Below are 10,907 nucleotides of genomic sequence, written 5' to 3' on the forward strand. Positions count from 1 at the left end.
GAAATGTGGGTTGTGTTGATGAGAGTTGTGCTGAGGCAGAACCAGACAAGAAGTGTTCCATACAACCAAAACTATATGAGCTAAAAGAGACGGCATAATACGTGATGGTTATCAAGGCGAGACACAGCCGGCGAAAAACCTTTTTGGTCAATTTTGAGAACTTGGCTAATTTGTTTTTAAAAGCTTCCCGAAAAGGCATTTTTAAGACCTGTACATAACATTTATGAAATGAAAAAAAAGGGCTCTATCAAAAAGATTGTAAATCTGGCCGGAAGTTTCATGATAATATCTCAGCTACAAGTCCAAAATATGGACCCCATTCACCTGCAGCGTCTTACCTTAGTAACTAAGTGCAATATACAGACAACAACAAAGATATATATATATAAAAAACTGTAACAATGTCTTTTTTACACAGCACATTATTGCCTCGTCTTCACCATCACACATATCGCCCGCTGGCCTTGATCTCCGGACACAGCTTGGCCTCCAGATCTTCTATCTTGATGGACTCAGTATCTCTGGAGCTGGACAGGCTGGCTGCGCGTGTGATCTTAGTGAGCGTTTCCTCGTACGGCGGCGGCAGGTAAACCATCACAAACACCCCGTCAGACCCGTCTGAGCTGGTACTGGTGTGTCGCGATGCGTTGCGGGTCAGAGATGAGAGGAACTCCGCGTCCAGCTCGAGGTCCAACGCGATGACGTCGGCCAGGCTCAGTTTGCTGCGGGAACACCGGCGGTAGACCAGACCGATAAGGAGAGCCAGTAGCAGGACAGAGACGAGCGGGAGGACGATGTACACAACCAGCTCTGACTTACGGTCCTCGCCAACGGTCAACTCGTTCCAGTTGGAGCCCTGGAAGGATTTAAAAGAAAGAGAAAGAGTTGTCATTATTTATTTTTCATCTTTGTCTTTGTGTTTTGTCCAAACTGTTGCTGGTATATAGCTCCCCTTTTGTTTTGCTGTGGATATTGGTATATATAGTGTCCAGGAGGGATTAAAAGAAAGTTTTATAGTCGTTATTTTCATATTTGTGTATATGTGAATTGTAAATGATGGGAACTCAGGGGCCCAACAGCAAATCTCTGCCCCTTGAGGAGGACCCCAGAAAACTTCTATCCGGCCCTGGACATTGAGCTTCAGACGATCAGCAACATTTAAAATAAATCTAAGGTTTTATTAAAAAAAAATGAATGCAGACATTAACCACTCTCTTATAATCCCCCTCAAATAATCAAATTTGCACCAAGTATATTGCTTTTAACATTTTGTTTAGTTTTTTTTCATAGTGACATCATGCAAAGCAGCTGGCATTTAAAGGGTTAAAATCCTTAAAATAAAGATGATTATGGTTTGTATGCGCAGGACTGATGTTGAAAAATATATAAAATAAATATAAAAGGTTGCACCAAAGGTTAGGGTTGTATACAGTATATATATTATAAAATATATTTTGTTTTTCAGTTCAAATGAATGTGTTGCAGATTGAGGGACGTCTCATGTGAGCAGAAGCTGTAAATTCTAAAAACCTCGGGGTCAGTGTTTGATCTCGACAAATAGGCCTTTCACACCAAAATGAACCAAGAGTCAGTTCCAGGCTGGTGTTGGGGTCAGTTCAAAACTGGTTACAGCCTTATCCCAGTTATGAACCGGTTGGTTTCACATCGACTGGAGACAGCCATGGAGCCGGCAAGAGAGCAACGTCATGACGTCACTGTAAACGTGTGTGTACCCGCTGCTCTTGTGGCTAACGCTAAAGCTACCGCTAGCTTTAAGCACAACAACAGCGGCGAATACGTCTTATTTTTACACTTGTTGGCTCTCGCTTTGCTTTCTTAAGCAAACAGGACCCATACAGCGTATTCTCGCCGGTCAATTTGATCGCTACGTTCGGTAATTATGTTATGTTTACGTCTCGTAGTAGCGGTGTTTTTAAATATGGCGGGCATGAGGTTTGAGTTGCTCTGGTTGGTCAGGATAATCCCTCCCCCAACCGTTCGCGCAAGCAGTTCTTATCAAACCCTGCTCAATCCTGGGGTATGAGTTCCCCCGGTTTTTACGGCCCGGAGCAGGCTCTCTGGCGGTGTGAAACCAAAACACTGGCTCTAACTCCGAACAAGCCCAGAACTAGCTCCGATTTTGCGGCGGTGTGAAAGGCCTAAAAGAGGGTTGATCCTGATCTAACCCGCTGTGTGTGTGTGTGTGTGTGTGTGTGTGTGTGTGTGTGTGTGTGTGTGTGTGTGTGTGTGTGTGTGTGTGTGTGTTCGTGTATGTCGCACGTGGCCCTGCTACATTCCCCCCACTGCCTCAGTTTCTAGCAATTAGTAAATGCTGCCTGGATGACCCAGCGCCCTGCAGAGCCTTGCATCTAATTCTCAATCTGTCTGAGTGTCATAGTACAGAGTGCTGAAAGTCTGAGGTTAAAGGTGCACTATGAAGTTTCAGAGGAGTGGGATTTGTTTATATTTGCAGAGCCTGCAGTTAGTTTACAAAACATATTTTCTCTATATGAAATTCTTAGAATTGAATAATTCTATCGTCATAAACAATACAAAACATATTTTGAGGCTCCTGAAACCAAACGACTAGACTAGGCTTGTAAACAAAACTGTGGTCCCTGCTGCTGTAAACAACAACAGTGAAACAGTAACTTTTCAGGAAGATTTCTAACTTCAAATACTGTTTCAGGGATCCGATAGTCCTGTGAGGAAAGTTTGTTTATTCAGTTATGAGAATATGGAAAACATTCACTTCTCTGACACACCCAAAGTCACATAGTGCACCTTTAATATGGGAACTTGAGATTTGCTACCTTTTTCTTTACTTTTTGGAACATGCAATATTTATATCAGTGCCGAGCAATAGTGGGCTGTCTGGACACTCACTGGTCATTTCAAGTTGATCAAATTACCAATACACAGCCCCCCCAATACAAGGCACATATCCCACTGCACATTAGTAATCTCTACTCACCTGTTTGTCCTGCGTCGGAGGAGATCCCGTCACCCAGTCATACGAGCCTCGGCCGGCCGGTCCGAACCGCATCCAACTGCTCTCCAGAAGCGCGCGCATGTTGCTAAGGTGATGGTCGTTATGGAGAAATATGTGTTTGTGCAGTAAAAAGATTTTGATCAACCAAAGTATTCAGTTGTTGTTGTTATTGTTGTCCAGCAGAGTAACTAGAGCAGAAAATCAGGGATGGGATAGTGGCTGGGTAGGGGGGGGGGGGGAGGGTTTGGGGAGTTGAGGTGGGATATGGGAGGGGCAGCGAGATAAGCAGTAGCTCACATGCCGACACATGCAACAGGATTCAGGCCAATGATGGGATTTAGAGCATTGCAGTTGCCCTTTATCATAGAGAATCCATGGGTGTGTATGTGTGTGTGTGTGTGTGTGTGTGCCTGTGTGTGCGTGTGTTGGCATGACTACCAGGGATGGAGAAAGTATTCAGATCCATTAACCTACATAAGAATGCTAAATCAACAGATTTGAAACACTGTTCCAAGTCAAAGTCCTGCATCAAAAATAATAAGTGTGTGAGCATAATGAGTAAAATGTGGGTTAAGTAGGTCTACTTAGGAAGAAAATTGTTCTACTATTCTATATGTTATGGTGTGTGTGTGTGTGTGTGTGTGTGTGTGTGTGTGTGTGTGCGCGCGCGTGTGTGTGTGTTTGTGTGTGTTTATCAACCGTACACAGCAGCAGCACGTGAGTGTGAAACCTATAGTTCCATTAATCCTCATTGAAATATTGCATGAGAGAGAAAGATACCTTGACAAGTTTTTTTAATTTTTTCTATTTTATTAAAAATCTATAGAATGGATTATGCACGGGATTTATCTGCACGTTTTGCTGTATGGAAACAGGTCAGGTCTTAGCTGTTTGTGATGACCTGTTTCTGGTCACTCCAATGTATTTAATATTACATGAATTTCCAACTATCTTAGTATCCGAATATCTTAGTGCCTTTGTCGCCCGAAATAAACTAAAGCCCCGTTCTTCAGTTTGACCTAATTCCTTCAGTGTTAATAATATTATTTTATTATTTTTCAGTGACACCAGGATCATATGAGAGCATCCTGTTTAAAGCCAGCCGTCACCCATAAGCTACACAGACCTGATGGAGGCCGTTTCTCACTAAACAGATGAATACGAATCATGTAGAAAATCTCAAATCCTCAACACGCTTCAATCCAGAGATTTAAAGAAGTCATTGAGTTCTGACTTCTGTTGCTAAACGATAATGATGAGGATGAACGTGACACCCTCGACACCACTGCAGACACACACACACACACACACACACACACACACACCCACACACACACACACACACACACACACACACACACACACACACACACACACACACACACACACACACACACACACACACACAAACACACATGCATTATCAGTCAGCATGACCATGTCCTCAGTGAGGAATTCACACTATTGACCTCAGGGCGGCGCTATCATTCAATCAGGGCAAGAACAGTGAGGTACTCACACTCTTGTATCCCTGCAACCATCAGGTTACTGAATGATCACAAGAGTCAGGAGTAGGTGGAGAGCACACCAGTGTAGCTGGGTGGTTGATACTGACAGGTGGAAATGAATGTGAGTTAATTTGTGTGTTGGACTGCTGTTGATTTATGTTATTTTCTTCCTCAGGCCTAGTATTTATTTAAATTATGTTTTACTGTGAACTAAATTGCCCTTCTTGGGATAAATATTTTTTTTTCTGATTCTGATTCTGATTCTGACAGACAGCATTCAACAACATTAGAAGTGCACAGGTACATCCATGGATGAATATGAGGGGAGAAACCTTACAGATGTTTGGTTGGGGAACTGGGATGTAGAAAATAAACTACACAGATCAGTGAAAAAAAAAAGAAACGGTTTAGATGGTGATTTTGAAGGATGTCCATATGAGAAGCCGATATATTACTGATCAAAAACAACATGTCTATAATTCAGCTGTGAGATTCAACATCTGTCTGGCAGCGCTGGCATGAGGCTCCAGGGCCAGAGGAGGAGATTTGTTCCTGGAGGATTACTGGTGCCGGCGTGCAGACGGGCTGTGATCAGGCCTCACGTGGCGAGCTGAGAGCAGAGAGCCGCGGTCTGAGCATGCAGCGCTGGAGAGGAGGGCCCAGTCAGACCACTCATTATGGGGCTGCTGTGGTAATCCCACTGCCCTGGATGACACCACATTATTCTAATTCTGCACGTCACCAACTGCTACTGGTTGTATTTTAGCAGCACTGCGAGTACAAGGCACCAGTCAAAGAGTAAAAGAACATCATTCAAAATGGTATTTCAATAAGAGCACAGACGTCTTATCAGCTAAATGTACCTACATTGTTGCATTAAAGAGCCCTGAATACTCCAGTAAAGTATTGCAATAAAAGTACTGCAGTACTGTCATCCTCCTGTAGTTACAGCTTTTCACAATTGCCTGAAGACATTTGTGCAAAAAGCAGCAGAGAAGTGTCATCTTGTATAGGTGGAGTGAGAAATCCAGTTCCTTTAGGTGTGTTTAAGCAATAAAGAAAAACTGTAATTCTCTTCTCTCTTTTCCCATCAATCATCTGACAACCCCCCAGACTTATCTGGTGACCTGTTGCAGGGCCCCGACCTCTAGGTTGAACCCCCTCCCCCCCAAACCAGCTAACTGTATATAAAGTAGCTGAAAGGAGCTGGAAGAGAAGGCTATTCTTAAAAAAAAACTACCGATTATAATATTTTCCCTCTGATGAGTTCAAGTACATATGTAGATGTTTGTACACATGTATAAGTATACTGTCCTGCAGACCACGTTTTGTTGGTTTTGGTGGGAAAACACTGTCTATCATTAAAAGACTGCAGCTGTTATCTGATAAGAGGCTTTGCCTTTCACGCTGTTGGCTCAGTGTGATGAAAACGCTGTGTCACGACAGAAGCTCTGACTGAAATCACAATATGTCTATCTGTCTGTCTGTCTGTCTGTCTGTCTGTCTGTCTGTCTGTCTGTCCGTCCGTCCAACCAGAATTATTACAATTCTTCCTAGTGGAATATAATGTCAGTACCAGTTTTCATGTATATCGATCCAATAGCTGTCAAGACAGTTTGATTGAACTTTTGTATATACATATAAATATATGAATAAAAAAACTGTGTGGATGGGTTACAAATCATGTGGGAGAGAGACAACGATAGTCTGATGAGTGCAGTGAAAAGGAGTAAAGTCTGACCTCTAGTGGTGATGAGTGAAAATAACAACAACAACACCACACCGTATAAAACAGAAATATGGTCTTTAACACGTTTATAAAAGCACTGTATATATGCTGTGTAGTGTTTTAAGATAATTATAGAAATTCAGCCTATGTTGCCATTAAGTTATCTTAAAACTTGTAAAAGTCGATCAAATTAGACATGTTATAGAAGCAAAATAGCCAATAATCTGAAATTGACCAGTTCTTGACGGTGTTTTTGCATACCGTGTCTCGCCTTTATTTTTGAAGAAAGTTTTTTAATAAATTGTCGCTCTATGTTCCAAGGAAGATCCAAATAAAATATGAATAACGCTATAGAGAGAATCGATTTCTTATCTTATAAATTATAAAATTAGGCACAAGTTTACATCTGTGACTTTAAATAAAGGAGTCTTGGTGCTGGTGACTCAATCACACAGTAAAGTCATGTATTTAGATGTGCAGCTGAGGCATAAATAAAAACAAAATAATATGGATATATATGGACCGTTTAACGTTCCAACCTCTTTATTCATCTCTGCATTATTCATCTCTGCATTTTGAAGGAAATTTCTCCTTCTTTTCCTCAACTCTGTCAGAGTATATTTACCCTTTTGGATTAACGACACAAAAACTACAAGGTTATCATGCTGTATTTCTTTATTGTCATAAATCACTGACAACTCATCTGAGAGAAGGTTGATCCTTATGGCATTAAAGTCATTTTAGGTATGTGCCTATTGCACTCAGCAAAGTACGTAGAGGCAGCTTTATGGTTGCAGTCCTCCTGGTAGATGAGCGTGACCCTGCAGATAACGAGAAGATATCAACATTGGGTGAGGCATTCAAATGTTGTTTTCAAACGTAGGTAAACTGACTTCACTTTGTTTATTTTTTGCATTTTCGAGGGAAAAATCATAGTAATAGTATTAATTGCAATGTGAAGACTACACCAAAAACAGAAGAAGATAATAACTTACATTCTCCGTAACTCCTTCAAGTGGTCCGCCCAGAAACCATGTTTACTGTGAAAATAGTCAGATTTGAAAAACATTAATTACAGATTTTTTGGGGGCAATTCAGTCTTTATTACCTTACTACAAAACATAGATAATACACACACACACACACACACGCACACACACACACACACACACACACACACACACACACACACAGACACACACACACACACACACACACACGCACGCACACACACGCACACACACACACACACACACACACACCCTTACTCAGCTGTGCATACATATCTCACACAGATTTGTGTCATATACTGTATGTAACCATAAAATGACCCCACCCTTTGAGAGGAATATTTTATTATATTGAAAGATATGCAATAAGTAAACACAGTTGTGGTCCAAATGTCTGTCCACAGTCAGGAAATTTAACTTACACAATTTCGGTGAAGATCTTCAACACACAGGCGATGTCATCACTTGGGTTGTCGTCGATCAGGTCTGTAAATAAAACAAATATGATGGTTTAACACCGTCTCTACAACATTTGTGGCCGTTTGTTTTTGCTCCTGTTTGACCCACTTTGGGCTCATTTGAGACTCTATCTGCAAGTCTTGAATCTCAAAGTGTCAAGCACAACCAGCAGGAATAGCTCAATCAAAAATCTTTTGGGTGAAAAAAGTCATGTTGGGGGGGTCCCCCTAAAGTAACTTCCGGACCCCCAGTTGAAGACCATTGCTCTAGGCTATCCTACCACCCACCCTATCTGAACCTCACCTGTGCAGTCCAGGCCACAGATGTTGGGAGAAGGAGTGGAGCCGTCGCTGCAGACCAGGTGGTTGCTGAGTTGGAACAGACCATAGAGCATCCAGACCTCGCTGGCCGCCCCATTCCCCTTTCTCTTATCATCAGGATTCATCTCGTTCAGCGCAGTGGTGTTGAAACCAGACACCAGCTCCACGTGACAGACGGCTAAAGGAAGGGTGGGAAAAATAGACAAATCATCTCTAAATAGCACACTTTTTCTTTTAGCCACCAACTAACTTGGCCAATTCAAAAGTCAACATGGTCAATATTCATCATCCAAAGAAGATGATTTATACTTTAAGCATGCAACTATGCACTGTTGGTTTAAGTCTTTTACTAATGGGCTTTTGAATTGAATTTTTTTTTGACGGTATAGCCTTTTATTATATTATCATTAGTTTAGAGACTGAAGCTTCTTCAAATAGGAAAAAAAAATTACTCAGTTCCAACATTTCTATGTATTGTTCTATGTATTTTTTTTTTTCTGAATTGGATTTTTGCCCAAATAATATCAGAACTTTATAGGATTACACACTCATCTTGTCTCTATTTCCTTCTTTAATTCAGTGATTTCAATTTCAAAACTCCATTTTCAGTTTCCCATAATTTTCTCATTGAAAAGTTTTAACGTTTTTTGACAAAAATGAACGAGCAAAATTCTAAGAAAAGACATAGAGTAGCACACCTTTCCTGACTGACCGGGACGCATATTTTGATGTGTGTGTGTGTGTGTGTGTGTGTGTCTGTGTGTGTGTGTGTGTGTGTGTGTGTGTGTGTGTGTGTGTGCGTGTGTGTGTGTGTGTGTGTGTGTGTGTGTGTGTGTGTGGCTTTAATGATTCTAAAGTCAAAGTCAGAACCAGTACTTACCGGGGGCCACTAAATACTCCGCAGTCAGTCCTTTCTCCTTCACCTCCTGCGGCAGCGCTCCAATCATCTCCACCAGTTGGTCCCTCAGTTCACATTTGGGCACAATTCTCCCTTCAGCCAGACTACAGGCCAGCACTGCCAAGACAAACACCTCCAGTAGCTTCATCTTGACTCTCTCAACTCTCCGAAAAACATACGTGACATGATATTTATACCTTCTGCAGAGGCTATACCAGTGTCGAATCCCAGACAACTAGCTTCCTCTGTCCCATCCTCGGATAAAGGCCGCTCCCTTGGCGACCTGAAATAAGACCCTTGAAGGTCACAATGTTGGGCTGGAAATCTCAGGCTTTGGCTTTATGATTCTGAGCTCCAAACAGGTCTGTCTCTTTTCTCATTTACAGGTTACGCCTTCGTGCTATTGAAAAGTGTATCTTTATCTCGTGTCATCGTCGGACATATTCTGATGCCAGCGGCTCGAATGACATCAGCGGTGAATAGAGAGAGTGTTCATATCGAGGCCACGGGCTTCCTGAGGACAGTTATTATGTTGAGCCAAAACCCAACAAAGAATTGTATCAAAACAGCAACATAAAAGACAAGCAGAATAACAGACTATAAAGCTGTAGTGCGTAACTTTTTAATTTAATTAATGTTGGTTACATTCAAGCCATTGCCAAATGAGTTGTAACGTTAGTTTAGTTTGGTTAGTCAACTTTACACAAGGCACATTAAAATTGGTCTTTTTTCGAAAATCCCCTCTCAAGTTGGGGAAGCTGCCTGTGGTAAAGTAGGTAGGGCGGTCGTCCCCTTGGTTGCAGGGTCGGTGGTTCGATCCCCTGCCTCCCCGCCACATTTCGGAGTGTCCCTGGGCAAGACACTGAACCCTAAACCCCAAATTGCCCCCGATAGTTAGCCTGCTGTCGGTGTGTGAATGGGTGGCTTACCTCATGTAGATGCACCAACAATATTGTTGTATTAACTCTTAGTTCCTCATGGGCGTAGTGACAGAAGTTACGCAATATAGCTTTACGTTTACTTTTTCCAGACAGACGGACAGAGCATATGACAAAAATAACACAATACACATTTCGTTTATCATTCACATTTTAGCATTAAAACATGGTAAGGCTGCCATACTGAGACATATACAGAGAGAGTTTTATGGGATTAATCAACTCCGTATCAGCTCATTTGGTGATGGCTTGATTGTAACCAAAATTAATTTATATGAAAAAGTTACGCACTGTAGCTTTAAGCTTCAACTAAATCTTCTGAGACGAATAGTCACTGTGGGATAACGATCTGGGATGTCCTCCATTATAATTACTATCATTTATTCTATCATAATAAATTAAAACTAAATCATTTTGAAGAACCTGGAAGCAAACGTAAGATTAGAATATGTTTGTAAACCAAACTGTGGGCCCTGCTGCTGTAAACTACAACAGTGTAACTTTTCAGGAAGCTTTCTAACTTCAAACAGTGTTCCAGGGTTTCAATTTTCCTATGAGGAAAGTTTGTTTATTCAGTTATAAGAATGTACTGTACCTTAGAAAATGTTTCACTTCTCTGACACACCCAAAGTTACATAGTGCACCTTTAAGTTGACAAGATGATTAACAGGAGCACAAAGAACATGTCTGTTGCACAATAGCAACTCTCCTGTGAATGTCATCATCATTCATGGTTCATCTGTGTGAAAATAATACAGTAAACAAACTGCAGGGATAAGAATGGATAATGGAAAAAAACATAAAACGTGATTCAATTGAATAGTTTTTTGGTAAACACTTTATAACAATGTTCTGTGTATGTATGTATGCTGGCTGCTGTAACACCTACATTTCCCTGCTGGGATGAATAAAGTATCTTATCTTATGACACATTTGAATGATATTCAATTTCTTTACTTGTCTTTTAGTCACCATGTCTGAAGCTGAAAAAATAGAAATCAAATATCATTAACTAAAATTAAAATACTGAACATTTTTTTTTATATATTTACA

At 41.2% G+C, this 10,907-nt stretch overlaps 2 protein-coding genes across 2 annotated transcripts; both read right to left on the bottom strand.

Annotated features, from left to right (window-relative positions):
• Nucleotides 1–442: 442 nt before the first annotated feature.
• Nucleotides 443–3,073, bottom strand: smim28 (small integral membrane protein 28; the record flags this gene model as incomplete). The annotated part of the gene is made up of 2 exons (XM_080029995.1): nucleotides 443–856; nucleotides 2,975–3,073. 2 exons carry the CDS (start codon nucleotides 3,071–3,073, stop codon nucleotides 443–445), a joined length of 513 nt encoding a protein of 170 aa, XP_079886121.1.
• Nucleotides 3,074–6,950: 3,877 nt separating this feature from the next.
• On the bottom strand, nucleotides 6,951–9,064 carry LOC307252257 (lysozyme C, milk isozyme-like; the record flags this gene model as incomplete). Its single annotated transcript, XM_080029895.1, has 4 exons — nucleotides 6,951–7,050; nucleotides 7,662–7,725; nucleotides 8,002–8,196; nucleotides 8,899–9,064. The coding sequence occupies 4 exons, from the start codon at nucleotides 9,062–9,064 to the stop codon at nucleotides 6,951–6,953; spliced, it is 525 nt and encodes a 174-aa protein (XP_079886021.1).
• Between the last annotated feature and the right edge of the window lie 1,843 nt (nucleotides 9,065–10,907).

The sequence above is a fragment of the Ammodytes marinus genome (genome assembly GCF_949987685.1).
Source record: "Ammodytes marinus genome assembly, chromosome: 6".
In the NCBI taxonomy this organism is placed as follows: Eukaryota; Metazoa; Chordata; class Actinopteri; order Uranoscopiformes; family Ammodytidae; genus Ammodytes; species Ammodytes marinus.